The 26,322-nt window shown below is 34.4% G+C and overlaps 1 protein-coding gene across 1 annotated transcript; it reads left to right on the top strand.

Annotated features, from left to right (window-relative positions):
* Nucleotides 1-308: 308 nt before the first annotated feature.
* LOC126733801 (protein bunched, class 2/F/G isoform-like) lies at nucleotides 309-26,299 on the top strand. The gene is made up of 5 exons (XM_050437210.1): nucleotides 309-457; nucleotides 638-759; nucleotides 3,485-4,920; nucleotides 14,129-14,538; nucleotides 26,188-26,299. The coding sequence occupies exons 2-4, from the start codon at nucleotides 657-659 to the stop codon at nucleotides 14,513-14,515; spliced, it is 1,926 nt and encodes a 641-aa protein (XP_050293167.1). The 5' UTR covers nucleotides 309-457; nucleotides 638-656; the 3' UTR covers nucleotides 14,516-14,538; nucleotides 26,188-26,299.
* The last annotated feature ends 23 nt before the right edge of the window (nucleotides 26,300-26,322 follow it).

Here is a 26,322-nt window from a genome sequence, read left to right as displayed (position 1 = left end):
TTAGATTTTGTGATGTTAGTCTAATAAAATGTTAACTCGTTTCGTCTTGAATTAAATGTGTAATTGTTTATACTAGTATGTTAAACCCACTTTTGTGTGTTTTTTTAATTATGTGTTAGTTATATGTCGATGTATGTTTCTATTTTATATTATATGAAGCCTTATCAACAAATACCATGTATTTATGATAATAGAGCATGTTTTGAATTTGAATACTTGAATGCTGTAAAAGTTTCCACAAGCAGTCATCGCTTACTCTAGAAACTTCAACAGTCGTATAAGCTTGTCAGTTGGCTGTCAGTGAAATCTGTCAACAGTGTCAACGCCAAACGGTAAAACGTCACCTGTCAAAATAAATATTTCTGTTTCCTTTCGTCTAGTCGCCATTCGAGTGTATATTTTCCACTCAATAAAACACCGAATACAGCAAAACTTATCGGATTTCGACCCCTTAAAGGTAATCCCATAACCGTTCCCCGTAATATTCCCTAATTTACCCCAGTAGAATCGACACGGCCGTATTGATACCGCGACCTCGAACTGCCCAACTTCCTCACAACACATCCCAAATAATAATCATTGTAATTTTTACATTACCGCCTATTATTTGCTTAAATTTGTTTTGTTTCAATTGTAGAGATTATTGTCGGATCACCATGAACACAGACCCGAGACGGCCGGATAAAATTCAAAGATATGTTACTTCTAAAAACCAGTCCAATGGGGATGATCTTACCCCCGACTATATGAACATTATGGGTGAGTCCTATTCCTGTTTCTAAAGTTTAAAAGCGCAAAATTAAGCCTCTTATTATTTGTTTGATTAAGGGGGTCATTAATGGTTTAACTAGTCATAGTCAAACTGGTTCCTATGATGAACCTTTTAAGTGGTTAATAATGTAGATGTATGGAAAGAGAGTTATAGGAAGAATACAGGGTGAAGGAGTAATAAATAGTGCATTTGTTGTTTACAAACTTACACATGAAAAAGAAAGTATGCACAGTGATTTCAGGTTCAGACACTCCTTGAGTGTAATATAAAATATATTACAAGAAATTGATTTATTGTTTTTGTGATTAGAGAGTAGTTGTCATTTTGTTCTCCAGGATTTATTGCTTCCTGTTAAATCTTTTCTTGTTCCTAAGTCAGATAAAGAATTATTATCTTCCCGGTATCAAATCACCCAGACTAAACTAACATAATAAAAAGAAGCTTTTCAGCAAAATTACTGTAGATTGGCAGCTTTATAATGGTTTCGCTTATGCAAGCAAACCTCCTTTGTTTCAGAGCATAGATTTGGCTTAATATAATTTTTTTGCACACTGATTTTTTTCAGAATATTCGGATTTTCTTATTATTGTGTTGAAATAGTGTGCGAGGATTGTATGGGTTCACATTGGGGGTAGTAAATTTGGAACGCTATGGGCTCAGCAACTGACACATTTTTATATATATATATATAGTGATGACACCTTTTTTTTTTTTAATTATCATACTTCTCCTACTTAATATGCATGCATTGTTGCATATTAAGTAGGAGCAAGGCTGGTATTTTCCCTTATTTGTAAACTTTCTTGTACACAGTATAAATTAATTTGACATCAAACTAAAATGCACCCGCAATACAGTTAAAGACAAAAAACAGGGGAGTAAATTCAGGTTTTCTATTATAGGTCTGATGATGCCCTTAAGGCGAAACCTGTTACCATAAGTACTACATTAAAGACTGATAGTGTAGATTTAGAGTTTCTATTGTAACCTGGACATAAGATCTTAAATTTGGCTTGATATAATTTTTTTTGCACATTGATTTTTTTTCAGAATATTCAGATTTTATTATTGCATTTATACAAGTTGTCCCATAAATAATGGTAAATAATTTAACAGCTGAAAAAAAAGAAAAAGAGGTTATGTTAAATGTTCCTAGTCCGAAAATCAAAGACAATCAAAATACAGTGTGTCAAGCTTAATGTAATTTTTTTTGAATTTTGGCCATAGATTTAGCATCTATTCTTTGTTTTTCAGAAAATTTGGATAATATTTTTTGTTTTATATGGCAAATCTTAAAATTAACCTTTTTTATAGATTATGTGCAAACAGTTTTTCTTAAAAAAGGTATTCTCATTATCATTAACCCTTTTCGAGATATTTACATTTAAAGCTTTCAATGAGCTCAAAATAATATTAAATTTCCTATTCCAGGTTAAAATACACATTTGACAGGTGGTTATGAGTTAGTTCTGTTGTTTATTGTTATTTATTGTGTATGACCTAGAAGTCTAAAGAACTTGAGCCATACAAAGTCCAAATTTTAACCCATTGGATTTTTACATATGGGATAGTAGTTGTTTACGAAAATACAATAATCACAAGAGAACAATTAATGGTAAAAACATTAACTGCTACTCAAGATTCAATGATCTTTTAGTAGAAGGATGTTAAAATGTATTGAGACAAATGGAGATCATGTCAATCATATAATACATAATTTAATTATGCCAACCCTAAAAATGTTATTGCATGTAAAAAAAATCAAAATGTTGCTGGTGGCGCCCTTTATGACATAATTTAAAACCATATTTCAAATTTTATTAAAAACGAACAATAAATGCTAAATGTAATACCAAAATTCAAAAAAATTACATTTAAGTTTATCACCCTATATCTTGGTTGTCTTTGACTTTCTTACTAGGAACATTTAACTTAATCTCATTCTTTTCTTAAGAGACATCTACTATTAAAATATTATTTATGGGGACACCCTGTATTGTGCGAGGATTGTGTGGGTTCACATTGGGGGTAGTAAATTTGGAACGCTAAGGGCTCAGCAACTGACACACTTTTATATAGTGATTTTAAACACCTTTTTTATTTTAAATTATATGTTCCTACTTAATATGCATGCATTTAGTTTACTAAGGTAAGGCTGGTTTTTAAGTGTAAGGACCTTTCGGATCTTACTTTCCCTTACTTGTAGACTTTTTTGTATAAAGTATAATAAATTAACTTAAGAATAAACTAAGATAGCACTTAATATGAGTAAAATGCACTCACACTAAAGTTAAAAAGAAAAATGGGTTGGGGAGGAGAATGCACTGGAAAGAGTCTAATTTTGGGGAGTCAAATTTGTGGATTATTATTGACATAAGATGATAATAGTTTTTGCACATCACTTGCACTTAAAAATAGTGATTTTCTTCCAGGCAGTTGAAGTCCAAACTATTTGTTTCAGGGAGTCAAATTAGTAACATAGACCTCAACTGCCTGTAATAAATACATAATTATTCTTGTCAGTGTTGCTCAGGGTTGGATTGATTTCAATGGAGTGTTCTGTTTTTGTGGGTAACTGAATCAATAAAAGGAAAATCGGAAAGTCTTTTAAGAGTTTAAGTGAAAATCAGTCAGTATTGCTCTCTAGTTGACTCTCGTACCAGTAAAAAAAATAAAGTTCAATGTGAAGCTAAATGTTTGCATATTCCGTAGGTCAACCCGCGACGACCACGGCAAATGCGGCCGGCGAGTCTGTAACAGCGTCCCTAGAGGCGGCCGCCGACCCTACAAAACCCCCAAATAGTAGTACCGAAGAACACAACGAGCACAACGTGCCAAATACGGCCGCCAATGTGATCCCAACAAGTCCCCAATACGGCGTAGCCATTATCCCAAACGAAAACAATAACGTCGTCGCGATGAACGATCTGACTAGCGAGCAACAACCGTCGGTAACGACCGGCCCGACGGTCGTCGACTCCTTAACCGACTCGTTACCGGTTAAAACCGGCGGGGGCGAAGACTCGAAAGACATCCACACCACCCCCAGCCGAAACGAACGTTTCAAAGTGGTGAAAATCGCCAGTTTGGAACCGTTCAAACGGGGCAGGTGGAAATGTATGGATTACGTGGACGAGGCGCCGCCCCCCAACGTTGTAAACGTCGCCGCCAACAAAGTCCCTAATCAGGTGACGAGTAGTGTAGCCCCCATAACGGCCGGGGTGTATTTACAAACGCAGAGTTTGCCCCAGCAACAGATTCAGCAGATGTTGCTGCAGGGCGGCCAGTTTTTTCCCAACGTGCCCGCCCAACTGATACCGCAGGGTCAGTACTTTTATCCGCAAGTGCAGCCGCCCCATCAGCAAATCCCCACTCAGTTCATCAATAATCAGCCGTATTTTTCTACGGGGGTAGTTGCTGCGAACCAAGGGTTCACCATACCCCAGAGCTACCCGAATATACAGTACGTACCGATACCTGCTCAGGGCAGCGCCTTCGTACCCACCTCCCAAGCCGTTCACAACTTTCAGCAGAGCCAGAGTTACTCCGGGTCGCAAACCAACATCAGTCAAATGGTAAACGGTCACGCGTACCCCGAGCAACCCAATCAACCGTCGAAAACCATCATAGTCACCTCGCAACCCCAACAGAACCACGTGGTACCGACCCAACCGGCTCAATCAGCCCCAGTAATCCCCACTCAGCAATACCAACAACAGAACCAAAACGGCAATTACCAACAGCCTCAGCAGCAGCAGCAGCAACAACAACAGTTTCAGCCCCACCAAACTGTTGCGCCCGTGGCAACAACAGTTTTGGCACCTCAGCAACAACAACAACAACAGCCCCAGCAACAACAGCAAAATTTCGATGCGAGTAACGTTTATACGAATCCCCAATTTACGATGAGCGTGAATAGTTTGACGGTGTTGGAAGGGAGTGAGAATGTCGGAGGCGGTGGTGGTGGTGGTGGAGGCGGTAACGGTGGTGGCGGTACCGCGGTTGACTTGAAGGATGCCGGCAGTGCGACTGAAATGAGCGTCGGCGAGAGTCAGGAGGATTCGTCGAAGAGTAATCCGGTGGTGAACGCGATCGATAATAAGATCGAACAGGCGATGGATTTGGTTAAGAGTCACCTCATGTATACCGTAAGTACCCTTTTCTTTTTAGTGCTTAATTTTAACAGGGTAACGTGTTTAAGGGTCCTCAAGGAAGTGTGCTATAGTCTTCAATGATATATTTTTAAGAATGTTATTTAAAACCTCAAAAAATGCCTCTTTTCCTAGAGTACCTTTTGCTCAATATACCGGGAGCATGCCCAATAACCCCTTTAAGTACTTTCCAGTGCTGGAATCTGCTCTTTATATAAAAAATATTTTCTTGTGTATGTTCAGACATTTCAGCAATAATATTAATTTATTTATTAAGTATCATCAATCAGACACACATCTACAGGGTGTTTCGACTCTCAACATGGAGATCTCAGAATCTATAAAAGATACAAAGATAATTAAACTGCGGCAAAGTTGAGAATTTTTTAGCTTAGCAATATGCCGTTTAAAAAATATAAAAATTCGGAATGGTTCCGAATATATTCGAAAAATCCGAAATTTTAAAAATTTAATTTTATTTTTTTTCAGTTTATTTCTTATCCGATTTTAAAACAATTTGCACACAGTTTACAGTTTTTTAATACCAACCAACATCAAATCTGTTTTTTCTTATGGGCGCTATATTAGATTTTTCCAATTTTTAAAATATTTGTAAAGTTTGTCACAACTTATTTTTTTTTTTAGTAAAAACCCAAATCTTTGGAAAAAACTAAATTTGCCACAGTTGGCTGTGATAAACTGACAAGCCAACATTTAAACTGTCATAGATATCACATCACGATAACACATTTTGTTAGTATTCTAGTACAAACTGACAGTTATTTTACTAATAATTTAAGCGATTATGGTTTTTACGAATGAAGAAAAGCAAGATATGATTAAAATTTATTATAAATATAATATGGACCGATGAAAGTACATTTGTCATTTTTAACAGAAGTAATAAACGCATTTGGAACCAAAATAATCCCCGACAATTTCTGGAAATTATTATTATTTCGAAAAATTGATCTTGATTAATTGTAATGTTTTAAAATAAGTTTTTCTTTTCAGTTTTTGAAGTCAAAATTTTTGAAATAAAGTTCAACATTTTCTTCTTCTTCTTCCTCAAATACAATGGACTCGCGTCCTATTTCGACGGCCGCCCAATATTTTTGTTTATGGACCTACAGTTTAACGTGGGTTCCGAACCACAATGTTTTGCTTTTATAAGACAAACATAAACAACCATGCCCATGCCGGGATTCGAACCCGAGACCACACGATTGCATCGTGAACGCTTTGCCCACGGTGCTACCGGGGTCGGCGAACGGCGAAGAAAATGTCGAAGCGTTCAACATTTTCTGAGCATTCTTATATTATTCCAGGCGTTTGTAATAAAATTATACATTTTATTCCTAAACCTTAGAGCCACTTTCCACATCTTCCAAATATTTTTTCTTTTAATTTTAATGTTCTAAAATAATTTTTTTGGTTTCAATTTTTAGTTTCACAATTTTTGGAAGTTTTCCCATTTTCCAGTTTTTTTGAATATTTTTATGATATTCCATGCATTTGGGTTAAATCTTGTTTTATTCCAAAACTTTGGATCAATTATTATCATGTCTTCCACCTACAGTAGGCTCGCGTTAATGTGAACTCAAAAAATTTCGACTTAGTTCGCATCACTGAAATGTTCACATTATGGAGATTATATTAAAAATAGCTAAAATTAAAATAAAAGGGAACTACATTGTACTTTATTTATGTTTGTATTTATTTATTACAGTTTTAAGCATTATACAAAAGTTTTAATTAAAAAAAGATGTAATTTTTGTTTGCGACAGATTTAAGGCTACAGCCTCCTCTTGTAAACCTTTTAATGTAATAATGTCCTTTAGGTCGACATAGTTTTGATTGGCCAATTGTGTGACAATTTTCAAGGCTGCAAGAGCCTCCAAATGCGTAACTTTTTTTTCTTCAAAAGTTAATATCTCGCAGACACTATCTTCTGAATCATCGCTATCGAGATTTTCCTCCACTGCGTCTGTATTCCATTCCTCAATGTCTTTGGGATTATAATCAATCTAAAAACAATCATATCTCAATGAAATTCTAAAACTATTACAGACTTTCTTCTTTTAATTTCCAAAAATCAAAAATTAAATGTAGTAACTAGCACTAAATAATACCTGTTTAATTGTTTGAAGCAATGTAATGATTTCATTAACTGCAGCTGCTCTAACATCATTTTCCCACATCTCTTTTAGTCAAGCTAAAGGTAAGTCATCCTCCTCCAAATTTCTTCCCAAAATATTATTCCAACATTTTGAAATTACTGAAGACTCTATTTTTTGCCAGGCCATATGCAATTATTGCCTAATAGCATCTTTTAAAGTTATAACTTTTAGAGCCTCAGCTCCTCCTTGACCCTTTGATACAAGTAAACTTAATAGGCCTTTTCTGTAAAATAGTTTAGTTATTCGCAAAACATTTTGGTCTAATGGTTGAATTAATGGTGTAACATTTGGGGGCATGTAGACAACAAAAATGTGTCCATCAGAAGTTTTTAATTGTTCTGCCGGTGGTTGCGAAGGGGCATTGTCTAACAGGAGAAAGGTTTTTGCTTTGTAAAAATGATTTAACCTAAAAAACCAATTTAGTCTTAAAAAAATTAAAAAGCAAACAAAACTTTCACTTACCTCTGGAACGAAATGCTTAAAAAACCAATTTTTAAAAATTTCCTGCGTCATCCAGGCATTTTTAGTGCTTTTATAGATGACTGGATTATCAAATCCTTTAAAACATCTGGGTGATTTTGCTTTTCCTAGTACTAAACGCGTTAGTTTGTGTGATCCTGTAGCATTTGTGCACCCCAAAATAGTTATTCTTTGTTTAGGTATTTTTTAGACCAGGCGCCGTTTTTTCCAAAAATTGCAACATAGGTTTTATCTAGCAATAACTTCCAATATAAACCCGTCTCATCTGCATTATAAATTTAATCTTCACTAAGATTTAAAAAAAAAAAAACATGCTTTATTGTTATTAACAAAGAAAAATTGTTCTAAACAAAGCTACCTTAAATTACTACCACTATACACCCCATACACACTCGAATTCCAAAACAAATAAGAACAGCAGAAAAAAAAACATAAAAAGTAAATTAAATTCCATAATTATCCCCTCAAGTATAAGACAGCAAAGAATTCAAACCATACAAACAAATCAAATAAAATTCAAATACTGTAAACTTACACTTAGGGAAAATTAGAATGTGTCGACGTAGTATTCATCCAGTGAATAGTAAAATTTTTCGGTCAAAAGTATTTTCAATTTACGTTTAAAAGTGTCAATACATGTTGCCTCCCTGATTCCACCTGGTAAACGATTGAAAATTTTGATTCCCTCGTAGAAAATAGATTTTTTAGTTAATGTGGAGGAGGGGATTGGAAGATTTAGATCATTCACTTGACGCGTTAAGTATCTTGGATTTGGGGTTATAAATTTAAAGTGATTTGCAAAAAGTAAGCAGGCCACTTCCTGAATGTAGAGGGAGAAGACAGTGTGTATGCCCAGCCTAACAAATAATGGGCGGCAGGAATCTCTTGGTTTAGCCCCACAGATGTAACAATGTTAAGTTCTTCGCTTCATCTTTTTTCTTTAAGCATATATCACCCGTAACTGGCAAATTTCGTTCACGCTGTTTAGTATTTATACAGCAAAGTTTCCATCTTGGGGTTTTCTGCACTTGTTAAAGTGCATTTTTTTATTTTATTAGGTCTTAAACTCTCTCCAACAACTTTTAGAATTTTTTCTTCTTTATTTTTAATTGCATAAATAGTTGATATTTCTTTGCTAGTGCAGTAGAATTAGTCCAACGGCGATTCCTTAAATGTTTGGCATTAAAGGATGATGGAGTCTATCCTCCAAGGTTGCTGCTCTCTAGATATACTGAATGGTCACTTGCGAAGAGGAGAGAAATGCATTCGGTGAAATTCTTGTTTAATTTACTTAACCATAAAATTGACTGCCCATCCCATTTGCAAAGGATTTGCTGTCATGTACCACGCCCAGGATCTAGACAGTATCCAGCTTTTAACTTGGACACAGCCAGGTCCAACATTCTGTACCAGAGTCCTATTCACTTTATGTGTAAAAACTTTAACACTATTGCTGATTCTTGTGACATTCACCATGACAACTCACTACTTTTTTTTTATTATATAGCAATTCTTTTATAGTTTAGTTGCATGAATCTAATACAGTTCATGCATTCGTACTTGTACATTTATATATTTAATTGATTTTCCTGTAACTGGGTATATGTAACCTGTTGGAAATAAAGCTTATTATTATTATTATTATTATTATAGTAAAACTCATACCAGATTTTTCGAACATCCTTATAATACTCCAGGAATTTGGAATAAAATATAATTTTATTCCTAAACTTTAAAGCCACTTTCCACATCTTCCAAATATTTTATCTTTTAATTTTAATGTTCTAAAATAATTTTTTGTTTTAAATTTTTGATATCATAATTTTTGGAAGTTTTTCCTGAGTCCCATTTTCCTGATTTTTTTAATATATTTATGATATTTTAGGAATTTGGATTAAATCTTGTTTTATTCCAAACTTCGGATCAATTATCATGTCTTCCACCTATTTCAAATAATTTTTCTTTTAATTTTAATGTTTTAGGATAAGTTTTTGTTTTCAGAACTGTTGAAATTTTAAAAATTTTCCAGATTTTTTTGGTGTGTTGATATTATTTGAGACATTTGGAATAAAATTTTGTTTTATTCCAACATTTTGAAGTAATTTTTCCATGTCTTGCAGGTATTTGCAATATATGTATCATATTGCAATCAATCGTATTTGCAATACAGTAGACTCGCGATATAGTGAACTAATTAATGCACATCCAGTTCACTACTATATCGATTTGTTCACTTTATCAAATTTATTTTTAATGTACGTATTAAAGCAAGGTTTGTCTTTAGAAAACTAACTTTATTAATGCGAAACAGAAAACATATTACATATGTAATTAAAATAAAATAAAAAAACGGCAATCTAATCTATTTTTTCAAAAAATGAAGTAATTTTTGTTTTTAGTCCTGTTTGCACCATCGTATTCCTTAAGTTTTATAAAACGAGTATACTAGAATATTCCACTTTATCTTCATTTTCTTCGGCCCATTGAAGGATGTTGTTAATCGACTTTATTGCCGAATTTGTTGTCACTCATTCCTTATTTACTACCATTTCTTCTTGTACTCCATCATCTTGATCATTTCCATCACTTTCACTTTGGTCATTAGTTTCTTTTGTGTCAGGTAAGTTATCTTTATCCCAATCGTCTACATCAATAGGTTGAATATGAACTACTGGATTAAAAGTCTGCAATAAAGTAATGATTTCTGATCTCACTGTGTCAATGTCTTCATTTCTTATTCGGCTCCGTAAAACACTTAAGGGGATGTTATCTTCCTCATCGTCAACTTCGTCGGCTAATGGTGAAAGTAAATTTCTCACTGATTAACTTCAGGCATTAAATTTCTCCACGCCAAAGCCAAATTTAGAATGGCGTCCTTTAACGAAATATGTTTTAGAGCATCTCCGATATCCTGGTTAGTTCCAATAATTTGTGATAACAAATTTTTTCGATAAAATAGTTTTGTCAGACGAATAGCTTTTTGGTCCATTAGCTGGATTAGCGGAGTAACGTTAGGTGGCATATAAACAGTGAAAATGGAACCATCATCACTTCTTAGCTGTTCTGCAGGTGGATGGCTTGCTGCGTTGTCCAACAAAAGCATGGCTTTAACTGGAAGGTTTTGGCTCTGTAGGAATTCCGTAACCTAATACAAGAACAAATGCTAGAATAATGTGCAGTTTAAATTCTTAAAAGGAATAAAAAAAGGGCGTAAATTTGTAAAAATCGTAGTCCAAAAGGACTGAAACCATTTTTTCTAATTCTCGAGATAGTAAAATTTAAAACGTCTTCCTATGACAAAACTTACCTCAGGAATAAACATTCGGTGAAACCATTCTTTGAAAATTGCTGCCGTCATCCAAGCAGTTTTGGAGTTTCTATAATGGACGGGACACTTAAAATTTCGAAACGAACGTGAATTTTTTGCTTTCCCAATAATTAATGGTTTAACTTTGTGAGTACCTGCCGCGTTTGTGCATGCTAGAATAGTCACTCTTTGTTTCTCGGTTTTCCTACCTGGGGCAGTTTTTTCTTCGCGAGCTACATGTCTTTCCGGGCAGAAGTTTCCAATACAAACCAGTTTAATCGGCATTGTAAATCTGTTCTTTTGTTAGCTGAAGCTCATTTATTTTTAGGCGTAAAGTTCTTTTAAAAGGATCAACAAGCTCGGGTTCTGACGATAATTTTTCTCCTGAAATCGTTAGGAAGCGGATTCCAACTTCCAACCCGGAAACCACTTCTCGCATTAAAAGAAGGAGATTCCTTGTATTGACTGTGAAGTAACTTGGCCTTCTCTTGGATCATTAAACCAGTTACCGGAAAATTTCTCTCCCTTGTTTTTAAGAACCACTTATATAAAGCTTTTTCCATTCTATAGGACACTCTGATTGTCTCAAAGTTTTCGCTTTTCCAGGTCCTGTGAAAGTACTGTTGACTCGTTTCAAAATCTTTATCCTTCTGTGACGAATCGCGCATATAGTGAATTTAGCAACAACATATTGTCTAGACAAAACGGTCACTCCGACACCTTTCTTTAATTCTTCTAATATTTTGGCTTTATCGCTTAGGGTTAAATGCTTTCTAATTTTTGCCATAATTATTCTGGCGGCGTGACGCGACCTACTGCACCCAAATACTACAGAAAACTAATTGCCCGAAAAGAAACAAACCGTTTAATAACTTTTTCTTGTCTTAACTTGTTTGTTTACCTAATAAAACTATTGGGTTTACTATTTCGAGAATCAATTTGTTCACTTGACAGAATACATTAAGGAAAAAATGTCTGTTCACTATTTAGAATAGTTCACTAGACAGTGTGTTCAGTATAACGCGAGTCTATTGTATATGTATAATATTGCAATTTAATGTTTTTATTTAATTTAACGCCATTGCGTTTTTAAAACTTTTTTTAAATTTGGGAAATAAAAATTTACGTTATTTAAAAATTTACTAAAACATTTAAAAGAAAGTTATGCTTTATTCCAGGCTCTTAGAATCAGTTTTTCTATTTTCCAGACGCTTAAAGTGACTTTTTATGACTTCCAGACTCTTAACGTAATTCTGAAAAGTGGATTAATTTTCTATAATCTTTCAGACATTAAAAAAAATTATTTTCCAGCAATTTTTCGTAATTTTCTGCCTTTCAGGCATTTAACGTAATTTTGTCAAATAAAATGGAAAATTACTTTAAATAATAAGGGTGTAACGCTGAAGTTTTTTAAAAAATTACCTTGTACCAAAAATAATTTATCATCTATACAAAAAATTACAAATTTAGAGAACTATTTAAGAGTAGACAGGACTAAGTTTGAATTCATTAAGTTCAGTTTAGTTTAATATTCTATGTTGAGTGGCATAAACAAATCAGAGCAGTATCTTTTAGTTTCATGGTTATTATATACGAATTACTCAACAATCTCTCATAAACCTGAATCTAACTCAAACAGATCTTGAGCTACAAAAATTCCATAAAAATCCCTCAAATAATTTGTAAGTAACAGGAAACTGTTTTTACATGATGTATCAGAAATCTGCTTTCAAATTTCTCTGCTTAGGTACATTTCTGCTTAATTTCAGTATAATTCAGAATGTTCTCGAGCTACAAAAATTCTTCATATATGAAATTGTTCCTTGGAAAACGCTTCATCTGCGAGCGAAAACCCCATGAAAATCCCTCAAACAATTTTTGAATTTTTTTGGACTGAAGTTGATTTTTTGGGAAAAATCACACATGGCTACATCAAAACTGCTCTATCTTATTCAATTTACCCCCTAAATTTATGTTCCCTTATATTTAGACTCCCTGGACATTCTTTTAAAAAAAGAAATTGTCATTTTAGCAGTCTCTTCGATGAGTGTACTGGGGGAATCATTGGGCTGTTTCAGGAATATTGTATGACCTTAGGAAAGCAAGAAGGTGAATCAGTATCAGGCAGTACCTTTTTTAATACCATACTAAATCAAACTCCAAGTCATAGGTCTCAAATATATTGAATACAAAGGCAAAGGATTACACATGTTTCGCCTGCACTAGGCATCATCAGATTTCCTGTAAGGAAGAAACAGAAATTATAAACCTTATGAAATCTAATTTACACTATAATTACAATCTAATAACTAACTATATGCCTCAAAGAATCAAGTAACACTAATGTGAAGCCGATCGCCTTGCAAAAAAAGGGGCTCAAACACCATACTATGGTCCAGAGTCATACTGTGGATTAATGAAGACCCACATCACCGAAGACCTAAACAGGTGGGAAAAAGAACAATTGCTGTCGCACTGGAGAAGAGCACCAGGACTAAGACAGGCAAAAAAGTTTATAACCACTTCTAGAAAAAGAGCTGAACAGATCAGACATCAGAACAGCAGTCCGACTCCTAACCGGTCATTGCCAGAGGACGTCAGAGGACGACCAATGTAGATTCTGCAGCAATGCCACAGAAACAGCAGAACACCTGCTCTGTGAATGCCCGACCCAACTCTGCAAGAGGCTCAAGTACCTGGAAGGGGTACAACCAACACCTCAAGAAGTGGGACAACTACCTCCCAAAAATATAGCTTTGTGCGGCAGAAGTCTAAGACTTTTTGAGACAAACTAAGACAAGTAGAGTTATGCACAAAATATCTCACAGGTAGCAGTGCTGAGCGGCGGATCAGCCGAAACGACTCCCTTCTCAATCTACCATCTACAACTATATGCCTTGTGTATTCACTAATAAAAAGGAAAACAAGACTGGACTAGTGTTGTTTATCTGTTTTCCTTTGTCTTCATAGGGCTGATTATTTTTGTTTCTTTTTTCGAGAGGATCTGATGATGCCCAGTAAAGGCAAAACATGCGTAATCCTTTGACTTTCTATTCAATTTATTTAAGACCTGAGACTTTTTAATTTATGCCGGTCTCTTTGAGAAAAACTGGACTATTTATTCGCATTTGTTTTTTGCTAGAATGCCTGTGGAAACATTAAATTTTTCGCTCTAAAGTATCCTTTTTTAATGCCAAGAGACTCATACTTCTACTGTTTTTCCATGTCAACTTTCCAGGTGAGAGAGGAGGTGGAAGTCCTAAAAGAAAAAATCGCCGAACTAATGGAACGCATCCAGCAACTGGAAACGGAAAACAACTACCTGCGCTCCCAAATTCCAAAGAGTCAATCGACCGTGCCGCCCCCCACGGTCACCAGCAGCAACAACAATAACAACCAACAGCAACAACAACCGCAACCACCTTTACAACAACAACAGACGACGTACAACCAACAAAACATCGCGGTGGTGCCGCCCCAAAATTCCAACAACGCAATAGTAGGAGGCGCGGGGGCGGTGAGTAACCCCCCGGCCCAACCGCCCCCCAGTCAAAACCAAACGCAAACCATTCCTAATTTACACCAAAACGAGGCGCAGCAGGTAGCGACGGCAACGTTGCAGTAATTTAAATGTCAATTGGTCGGTTTGTAAGTATATAAAATGTATATCGTGCGCCCCCTCGCGGTATAGTGACTGCTATATTATGTTTCTTTTTTTTTCTTATTGTAAATAAGGCGTGGCTGAAGTAAGTTGTGATGTCCTAAGTTATGTTATTATTATTATTAAATAGTTTACTTTTTAATCTGCTTTAGAGGATATTATGTGCTATTTTAAAGGGTAAATATAGTTCTACGTGCGGAAATGTTGTGGTAGTTTGAGGGGTGACTTTTGGGTACGAATGGTTTCTGGATTTATGGCAAAAGTGGAGAATGAGGGAGCGTTAACGGGGTGATAATGAGTATGTCCAGGTTTTTGGGAGGAACAACAACAAGTTTGGCGATATGGTTGGTTTATGGAAAAAATTGACGTTTGGTTTGTCATCATGAATCATATGAAAAGACTTTGATTATTTGTATGTCGTCTAGGCGAGTGAAACGATTTTAATTGGTAAAAACTACATTTTTGGTTCGATTCCTTATTTATTCCTACAACAGCAAAATGGAGTAACAAAATCTTCTACCTTCCTCATGTGATGGTGGGGGATATTACCATGATATGAGGCGTCAAGTTGCAAAACCCGCCTTATCCCACAAACTTGATTTAGAGATAATCGACAAAAACTATTTTACACAAAGTTACTAGCGGTACTTAAAAAAATATAAGTTCATTGTGTGGAGTTATAATTTTGCATCTATTTTGTTCAGAAATAGTCGTATTTTTTTAAATTTTCAAAAAAAACAAAACTGCGATAAGGCGAGTTTTGTTGCAGTATGATGCGAATATAGCTGCTTTTGCTTTCGAAATTTTATATTTGTGTTTTTTAAATAAAATTAAACAAACAGCATTAAGCAATGCTTTATTAACATAAATAATTTTCCCTGGTTACATATTGTTATTAATCATAAAAATAGTAAAAAAATGTTATTTTGGTATTAAACAAAAATAAAACTATCTATGAACGTATAACAAAAAAATCTAAATTCTTAAATCAGTTTCTTCTTCTTCATCATTATCAGAATATTCTTGAAAGTTTTCTGGGGCTGCCTGAATTCCATCTAGTCATTCTCGGTAGTACACTAGGATATTCTGTTCTCGCCACTCTTGCCCATAGTGTTTATGTAGAAGATTTTCCACATCTTGGATTTTTTCTTGCTTAACAGGAATTCCAATAGGTAAACGTTCCAGTTTCATATTTCTATAAGACTGGCCTTTCTTTAGTAAACTTCTATAGGTTGAAAGATCAGACTTATAATTAACTTCCCTTTTAACAACAATGTCACCTTTAATGTTTTTTTCAGCGACAATCTTTTACACTGGGAAAGTTTAAAGTGCCAGCTGGAAGTATTTTTCATGAAACGGGATGATTCACTTTTCCAATCACTCACAACACATTCTCTGTCACCTAGTTTTTGGAGCTAATAAAAAATTAATAAAGAATAAATAATAATAAAATGTATTTATTTTCATAAGTTTAATACAAAATTACGAAATTTCTTTACTCTAGTTGCATTCTACATACAAGAAACATCTCAAAGAATTACTACTAAAGTTTTTGAGGTTTTTAATATAAGGAAATGCAAATGTTTCTTAAATATTACAAAAAATGTTAACACTTGAATAACGCATTGCAGTTTAATTAAAAAATAAATGCAAAACTACAAAAATTAAAAATAGATTCTAAAAATAGGAAAGAAAACACGTATAATAGGTAAGGCATTAGGTTAATAATTAAAGTATGGATTTAGTCACTATACCAGCAGGCGAGCTCAGGCACAGAGATGCCTTTTTTTGTAACTTGTTTAGGGGGTTTAATAGATCCCCGAACATCAGACCATGAATAAGTAAGCTCGTCTGGCTTTGAGGGCCATTTCCACATCTTTAGCGACTTCTGCATAGATTTAATTCGGACATCCTCTCTGGTAAAGGAAACGATTTGTCCGGGTTAAAGTTGTCCTTCATAAACAAATACAAGAAAACGCCCTACTTCCTTTACAACCATATCGAAATTATCTTTTTTTTGAGGGTCTATTCCTTCAACAAAATTTATATACTCATTTTCGATTTCATGTTCTTTCTCGAGCTCTTCAAAGTTTATATCATCTGATGAATTGTCATTAAAATGAAGTATATCCTCTCTCTGTTGGGTGCCAGGGTTGGGCGGCGTCGACAATGTCATGTCAACAATTCAATTGTCGACGCGTCGACTATGTCATGATGTCAACTTTATAGATGACATCATGAATGTCAACAATGTCGTCAATGTCAACAATTAGGTATCATTAAAATAAAAAAATACAAAAATGACCTGGTTTACGGTAGCTAAATAGTTGGATTGTTATTGTAAGAAATGTTATGCGACACAATGTCAAACACAGAACAAGTTTTCAAATGCACCCAGTCAAAGTTTAGGGCAAATTTATGTCGATGTCAATTTTTGACGTTTGACGTGTGGCGACTAGCAATTCTCTAGAGGGCCGTGACTAAATTAAAGCTAGTTTTAATTAAGAAGGCCTGTGAACATTTGAATTAATTTCTCACCTGCCTGAAATTAATAACAAACCACTTCAAAAGGTAGGAATAAGTTTAATTGAAACTCCGGTTTAATTTCAGGCAGTTTGGGTTAATTTCAGATCGTTGAAGGAATGTTTTCACCTATTTTAGGCGTTTGCAGATTTTTTTTTTTTAATTCCAGGCAGGTTTTACTTATTCTAGACATTGGAAGGGTTTTATCATTCATTACAGCCATTTGAATTAATTTATTCTTCATATAAATTAATTCAAATTCAATTTTAAAGGGTTTTATGTTTTTTTTAATCCTGATTAATTCTACTCTTCCGAGTGAGTGAAAATGTCCAAAATAGTTTTCTTGTCAAAAACCGCTTGTTTAGTCAATGTTTAACCTGAAATATTCATTGTTTGGTATCAAACTAAGCGTCAAATATTGCTTCTTTTGAATATGATAATGAAACAGCTAAGCTTAGTAATAAGTATTTTGATAATTTCCCTGAAAAGACCCCAATGCATCATAAATATTATTTCCTAAGGAAATGACGTTCCTAATGCAATGGCGCCTTATCTATGTCAATTTTTTAATTGCATTTGTCTGAAGGACCATGACTATTTTAAAACAAACCATATTTTTAATCAAGGTTGTTTTTTTAACCATTTGATTCATTTTACTCTTCTAGGCAAGTGTAAATGTCCAAAATCGCTTTTTTAGTTTAAAAAAAAAAACCTTTTTAGGCACCCCCAAAATAATGAGTTTTATAACAATTTACCGGTAAAAACGCAAATATGCCAGACGGTAAATATTCTCCATACTTCTTTGGTGAAAAATTTGCTAGTAGCTCATCATGGCAGTCGTTTCCGGTAAAACTGGAAGAGTTAAAAGAATAAATGAATAGCACAAACTATCACATACCAAATGTCAATTTTTTATTCGGAAAAAACTAAATTGGGCAATTTTGAAACGACATTTCATACAACAAAAAAAAACCAGCATACATTTCGCCAATGCTTTATCCCTCAGTTAATAAAACGTGTTTAATTTTCACCCAAAAAATGAGATTTTCCTGTTGGAAATGGCAAGACTGTATTATAGTAATGGAGCGGGACGTTTTTGTACTCGAGTGTGATAATAAATTAATCTCTTAAGACCGTTTTGAACTGGTGTAGGAAAGTAAATGAAAAAAAATGCTCAAAAGTAACATAAAAAATTGGCGGGAGAACATTTCGGTTTAATTACTGCATAATTAGATATATTTTCTATACGGGACGAGCCTGTAGGAACCTCATCGTCTGTGGGAAAAAATCTGAAAATTCCAAATTTACTAAAGTCGATAAATTTTACATTACAATCTACATACTTTTTGTATAAGTCTAACCGTTTTTGGCATATTCAAGTTTTTAGGTCAAAAATGACGTTTTTAGACCATAGAGGAAAGTCTCCTAATATGGGGTACTTTTTTTAAAAACACTGTTAAAAAAAACGAAGTTAATTTTAAACACTACTTCCATATTTTACGATTTATGTTACACTGTTTAAGGATTTGATAAAAGGAAGGTTGTTAAAAATTAAATGCAGAAGAGAACATGCAACATTTAAAAAAAGTTGCACCACCCCATATTAGGAGCCATGGGATCCTTATATGGGGTACACCAAGTTCGTAATATGGGGTACCCAATTTAATATGTAGAAACTAAAAATACCCAAAATATGTTTGTTTTTTTTTTGTATAAAAGTATTATTTATTAAAAAAAAAAACTAAAAAAAGTAAATACCTAAAAGTTACATGCAACCAAAAAGACAAAACAAATCTATTTTGTAACGCAAAAGTCACAAATACAGTGGCTTCTTTCACAACCAGCACACTCAACGTGAGCTCACTTGAAGCAGCCTTGGCACTTCACCTCTGACATCTTCGGAAAATGGACTTTCGCAAAACATACAAATAGCATCTTCCTCAAAGTTTTCTACCTCGTCATCTGAATCTTGATTTACCGGTTCAGGAGCCGTGTCTGAAGAAGAAGAACAGCAGGATACTGATTTCCCATTTTTTCGTTTTTGTTTAGCCACTGACAATTTATTTTTTTCCTGTTGGTTTGGTTTTAAATAACCAATTTTTCTTTTAGTGCCCGAAGTTGAAGGTAATTTTCTTTTTTCCATGCTGCTTTCCAATTCTTCTTTGTAGGGCGTGCTAGTTATAACCGCAGCTTTACCACTTCTTGTACTCTTTTTTTTTTTAATAATATCTTTAGAAGTAGTCGGAACAGGCATTAAATTTGCAGGAGTAACCTGTTTCAAAGCAGTAATCTGTCTCTCTGGGGTAATCCGTCTGTCAGGGCTTTTTTCTTTTGGCTCGTTGTTATCTAATTCATCCTCTATTGTTTCTATTTCTATATTTTATTCCCGAACTGTTTCTGCTTCTACTAGTTCTTCACCAGACATATCCTGCACTTCTGCCACAAAGTCATGTTCTTCAAATATGTTTCTGTCAGGAGGGAACATTCCAGTTTTTCTAAAGCCGTTGATGGCCGCTTTTATGTGGGCTTTCCCAAAAAGTTCTGCTATCCGATAGCCTGTTACTACACGTCCGGGATTCACCCTTAGCCAATTTGTAATTTCCTGTGTGTAGTACGTTTTAAACGGAGACATAAAAGCAACGTCCAATGGTTGCATCCGTAAGTTGAATGTGGTGGAAGGCATATTATGTGAACTAATAATAATTTTCTCGCGCCACAGTTATGACCTTCAAATTTTTTGTGTGGGAATAATGGCCGTCAAGTATGAAAATGTCAGATTAATAAAATGGCGAAGCCATTCCACAAAGCCGGATATATGGTACGCATATTTTGATCCTGGAGGAGTGCCATTCATAAGCTCGATTTTCATGTTTTTTCGTGGGAAAATTATAAAGGGCGGTATGTATACTCCTGTTGCACTAAAACGCACTAAAACACATAACTGCGGTTAACAAAGACCCACGCTCAGCGGAGGTAATAGCACCGATTTGTTTTTTTCCTTTTTTTTTTCCCACGACTTTAACGTGCTTGTGTTGCACTATGGTGAGGCCAGTTTCATCGCAGTTAAAAATTCTGGCTGGATTATGATTTATTTTTTCAAGAAGTCGCTCATACAAATCAAAAAATGCTGCAAGATTTTCTCTAGTGAAGGATTTAATTCGTGCATATGATATTCCGTGAGGAGTTCGTAATGATAATTCTTTGTGCCTTGACAGAAAGCTGGCAAACCATTTCTTCCCAGCAGATTCTTTGGCTACTCTAAATAGATTTTTTATACTTATTATTAGCTTTGCATAAGCTATATGCCAATCTGCACACAAATTTTTGTGTAGAGTAAAGTGGGGCAAAAGCACGCATGCCGTAAGGCATAAGTACGCACCTTGTTTTTAAAATGAAACTTCTTTTTATTGTCAATTTAACATTGCATTTAACAAAAACTAAAAAATATTTCACAACATACGAACTTATAGCTAATAGAAAACAACTTAAACTAAATAACTCCTGAACAAATAATAACAAAAAATAATGAAACATCAGAACTTGCTAATAGCAACTACATAAAACTTTGGCTTGAACACAATGGTCACATTTAAATGCACCTTCAACGCCTTCATAAGAAGAACAATCTTCATGCCACCATTCCTGGCAATAATTGCACTGAACCCAATCATCGTTGGGAGTTTCCAAAAATGATTCCTCACAACCAGGACAAATGACATCTTCTGTTTCAGCGCTTTTTAGAGTTTCTCTAATTTCATACTTTTTTTCAAACGAAGTTTTTAGGCCCTGTTTGTGTTTTGGTTTCAAAGACATTTCTTTTGCCTTTATTATTTTTGTTTCCTTCGCGTTTTTTTACTTCCTCCTCCAAGGCGTCTTTAACAGGTGTGCTAGTTATTATTTCTGATTTTTTCCCCTTACTTTTTCTTGTCATAGGGTCCTTTTTTTTAGGAATAGGCAAAATATCGAAGGGGCGAATATGTTTTTTGTCATTCCTTGGTTTTTCAGATGCTATTGTTGCCAGTACATCAGAGTTGATTGATGTAGATGGCTGTATATCAGTAACTGCAGATGGTTTTTGAATAGGCTCTGGAACAATTTTTGATGTAGACGGTTGCGGCTGAGGTGACTGATCATTATTCTCTGATTGTCAGAATTCAATTAAAGATTGTAGTAAATTATTTGAAGTTGATGTCTTCAAAATATTCTGAGATGTAGAAGGCTGAAGGACAGAATCTTCTGGTTGAGGTAAATTTTCCTGCGGTATGGATTGTTGGTCATTAACAGTTGATGGTAAGAAGTCTCGTCGGTAAATACATCAGGATTGTAAGGTACGATTCCACATTTTTTAAAGCCGTTAACTGCTTTTCCCATGGTACCCACAGTTTGGTATGCCTCTGCAAACAGTGAAGATATCTGAAATTGTGTAACCACTTTCCCAGGATTACTTATTAAATACCGCTCACATGCTTCAGCAAACTTGTGTTTTAAAGGCTTAAAAAAACATCTATCCAGCGGTTGCGTTTTTTGGCTACTGTGTGGCGGCAAAGACAACATATGAATATTGTGATTGCGGGCAAACAAAACGGCATCTAGATACAAATGAGAGGAATGATTGTCTAGAATGAGAAGGACCGGGTTCTCTTCTGATGGCTTTACGTGTTTTGTAAAATGCTCCAGCCACTCCAAAAATAGGGGTCCATTAATACATTTAGAATCTGATGTCAATAGCAGAGAGTCTGGAGGGGCGCCATGAAGAAGTTATTGTTTACGTCCTTTTCGGGAAAATATTATAGCTGGAGGAACATAAGCTCCAGATGCCAACATGCAGCACACAACAGGGACAGTTTGTCCTCGATCAGCAGAAGAGACTTTGCCGATTAATTTTTTGCCTTTTTCCGAAACGACTTTGGGTGTTTTATTAGGAACCGTTGACCATCCATGTTAAACATTCTGGAAACCCCAAATTGGTGCTTCTCCCAGAGAACTTTGAGGTTTAAAAAGTATCTGTCCAGTTGTACTTTATTAAAGCCCATCATTCTGGGTACACTGGTCTTTGATGGTATTCTTAGAGACAAACGGTGCCTTTCAAGAAAACTGTAGGCCCAATCCTTCCAAAGAAGGATGATTTATGTTGTTAGCTTCAGCAAACTGATAAGCTATTTGTCGCAAGCTTTTAAAAGTTAGGCCATAGAATATTTTTTCCAGGGTTTTTGCGTGTTCTGCGAGTTCATTATCAAGTTCTATCGTAAATACCTTTTTGAATCGACCTAACTGCTGAACCCCACAATCCACTTTCTTAGGCCACCTTCTGAAATTTCTAATTGCGAAGCAGCTTGGCGCTTAGATAAACCATTTTGGATCAGCTCCTTAGCTCGATTAAGAATTTGTGGCGTGATGAGAGTGCGCTCTGATTTTCTTTTGTAGTCCCTAAAAACAAGAAAATGGGTTACAAAAATTCATGGGGTAAAAGTACGCGCGAACTTTTGCCCCACATGCACTTTTTTATTTTTTTTTTCAGTGTAAATCGACACAAGCACGACTCACAACAGGTGAATATATTTGAGATTACGATTGGGCTTTTATAACAAATAAACGTTGTTATCGTAATTTGCACTATAAAAGCATAATACAAGAATCTGTATGCACGAAAAATAACATCAAAAAAGCAAAAAATAAACTTACCTCATTTTCTCCTTTCTGTAAGGCCGAAAAACTAAACTGATACACTTTACATTGTAGGGACATCTGACCCTTAAATCGCGTGGAGACAGACTGATCGTACATGCTTTCGGGCTGGACATATTGGCACTGCGTTCTTTTACCCGCCGCGTGCTTTTGCCCCACTCTACTCTAATACCAAAAAAATTTCTTTCCATATCTAAGCGGTGCTTTGCGAGCAGCGATTCCATTTCTTGTGAAAAAACAATTTTGCGTCCCAGAGAAGGATTTACAATATCTTCAGGATTGCCTTCCATTTTTACTTGTACCTTTCCAAGGTTGTTTGGGGCACATCGTGGGTTCTCGCACTCTTTTTGTAACCCATCTGACCTTGCCTGACAGCTAAAATTGCTGAAATCATTTGCTGCTTGTCCCAAACTTTCCCTTTTTTAGGCATCTAAAATAAAATATTTCCTAATATGGGGTTCCAAATTAGGAATTGATAGGTACCCCATATTAGGAGCAAATTAGATTTTTGGAAGGGGCGACTTTTTACAAAAAATAAGATGTTTTTTTTTTAATCATATTCATTTTCATAAACTACGCAAAATGTAATAAAGAATAGTATTATTAAAAGTTTTAAAACTTACCTTTGAGTCGCTTAAAATATCCAAATCTACAACCGGCAAAAAAACTTTATTTTTCAAACAAACTTACTTTAACATTAAATGTCAAAACAAACAAAATTTGCTCCAAGAAGGGAATAACCGCTTCTGGCGCATCTTCGTGGTTGGTACGTAATGCAGATAATAAATGTCGCAACTAGTTCTTGCTCAAAATTGAACTACCCCATATTAGGGACTATCCCCATATTAGGCGACTTTCCTCTACAATAATACATTTTTCCTAAAATAGAATAGAAACTTGGTAGCAAGTATAGCACAATTTTCAGGTTTTTTCTACAATCGATCGAAGCGTTTCCTGGAGACTCCTCTTGTATAAATCGAATGCGATATTCGTATACGTTATACAATTAATAATATATGAAGTGCTTTCGCTTTATACATATTCTCTCAATTTTATTAAAAATTGGCATTAAATTTGCCCGTTTTTTAAGGCCAAACCCGAGTGTTGGCCTGGCCACATTGTGTAAAAATCGTGTAAAATTTTGTAAAGTATGTAAGATATCGAAGGAGAAAAGCCAAATTAAAAAAAAAATGATTTGGTGCTAATTTAAATTAAATTAAAAAAAGAAAAAAAGAGGGGAAAATAACATAAACTGTGATTTGCTTTAAATTATAATTTTTTTCCTTTTATTGTTTGTTTCTCAATCGTATAAAATCACTATTTTTATATGAAGGGAGGGGCCCAGCGTAATTTTAGGGTTATTTTAATTTCGCCTTTATTTAATCTTAACGTTTAGTTTAATGATAATTAATTTATGCCTTCGTTTTTAAGATTTTACTTACTGTTTTTTTTTCACGTCATAAGTTAATTAATTAAAATAATTCGAAAATTACGTCAGAAGGGATCGTCAAACAGGCTGTAGTCTATGATTTGAACGTGTATGTGACTAGAAGTATCTATCATATATATATATTATATATAATAGTTATTATGTGTATTGTATAATCGTAAAAATATATTTATCCTTATGAAGTATTTGTGTTTTTTTTTCAACTTTATCGGCATCTTATATGCAATTCCTAACCTCGTTTTTTCTAGTTTATGTTCGGTGGCAGTAAGCAGTATTTTAATAATTTGCTTTTAGAAAATTCTTGCTGATGCGTAGCCTCTGGCCACGTATAGTAAGGTCGATTAAGTACAATTTTATAATAAATTGTGTACAAAACTGTATTGAAACTTTTTCCGTCATCAATTAGTACAATGTTATGCAAAATTTGACTTATAAGCTGTAATTAAAAAATGTACTAGAACCCGTTTTCTATTAAGAATTTTGTACTTTATTGAAGTGATTTTGGAAGATATTTTTATTACAATTGAATGTTTAATGTCAAAAAAATGGTTCAAAATTGTACTGAAAATATAAATTATTCAGTACAATTTACCATTATGCATTTTTCTATTATTAGACATTTTAATGATTTTATAAAATTTTTAGTTATACTCAGCCTCAGCCACGCATAAGGTGGATATAGTACAATTTTGTGCAAAATTTACCTTATAAGCTGCTATTAAAAATTTTACTAAAATCCCTTTTTCTATTAGGAATTTTGTGCATTAGTGAAGTGATTCTGGATAACATTTTTTGTACAAAATTATGATTATATTCTAAGTACAATTTTGTGATTACTGCACATTTTTGAAGGAAATTGTACTGGAAACGACCTGTGCGTGGCCAGAGGCCTCGCACCACCACGTGGTTTTCTGTTATTAACATTTTACTCGCATAAGGTATTCTTAGTACAATTTGATGATTTCTGTCATTTTGTACAAAATTGTACAGCAAATTTCTCCTTCTCACCTCTACTTGTCTATAAAGATGGACACTTCAGTACAGTTCTCAAGCAAATTTGCCTTGTAATTTAGTAAAGTTGAAAAACATTTTTAGTACAATTAAATGAATATTGTTTTAGTACAATTCGGTGATTACTGAACATTTTTAAACGAATTTGTACTGGAAGCAATTTGTCCGTGTCCAGAGGCCTCCCCGCCCATGATTTCGGTCAAATTTTGTACAAAATTCTACTGGAACTTTTTCCCTTTCTCCTCTACTTATCCATAGAGTTTGATTTCTTATAATCTGTAATTGAAAGTTGTACTAAAACCTCTTTTTCTATTAGGAATTTTGTACTTTAGTAAAGTGATTCTGGATAACATTTTTTGTACAAAATTTTGATAATATTTTTTGTATAATTTCGTGATTACTGCATATTTCTGAAAGGTATTGGAATTGTACTGGAAACAAACTGCGCGCTTTTCTGTTATTAGCATTTTACTTGCATAAGGTATTCTTAGTACAATTTGATGATATCACATTTTACCCTCTTTCCTTTACTTGTCCATAAAGATTCATTTCAGTACAATTCTCAAGCAAATTTGCCTTATAATCTATAATCCAAAAATTGTACTAAAAAATTTTCTATTAGAAATTTTCTACTTCATTTTTAGTAGTTTCCGTCAAATTTTGTACAAAATCGGATCGGATACGACCCAAAATGTGTACAAAATTGTTTTCTGAGACTTTTTTATTCGAGCAATAGGTACTAAGATATTTGAAAAAACTTCACGAAGCTGTCAGTCTGTTAAGGCGAAATATCACAAGAAATATAAACTTTAAGAAAAAACACTTTTTACGAATGTTATAGAGAATGATCCGATTAACAATTTTGTTCCTTAGGATTTTTTTGATTGGACCAACAGGATTCGAAAAAATGTCACTTACCTCCACAATACCTAAACTAACAAAAATAAAAATGATATTTTACTTTCAGGAATGGTGTTTAGTATGTGCGGCCTGATGATGCGAATGAAATGGTGCGCCTGGGTCGCCCTCTACTGTTCCTGCATCAGTTTCGCCAACACCCAAGTTAGCGACGACACCAAACAAGTAAATTAACCCCCAAAAA

Source organism: Anthonomus grandis, chromosome 3, assembly GCF_022605725.1.
Source record: "Anthonomus grandis grandis chromosome 3, icAntGran1.3, whole genome shotgun sequence".
NCBI lineage: Eukaryota > Metazoa > Arthropoda > Insecta > Coleoptera > Curculionidae > Anthonomus > Anthonomus grandis.
The sequence above is the reverse complement of the archived record's forward strand: the minus strand, read 5'-3'. Positions and strand labels throughout refer to the sequence as shown.

Bases quoted from the DNA above. Each gene is read 5' to 3' on its own strand.
- LOC126733801 (XM_050437210.1), top strand. From the start codon at position 657: ATGAACACAGACCCGAGACGGCCGGATAAAATTCAAAGATATGTTACT. The intron at 760-3,484 runs GTGAGTCCTATT...CATATTCCGTAG, and splicing joins CGACTATATGAACATTATGG to GTCAACCCGCGACGACCACG. The intron at 4,921-14,128 runs GTAAGTACCCTT...TCAACTTTCCAG, and splicing joins AGAGTCACCTCATGTATACC to GTGAGAGAGGAGGTGGAAGT.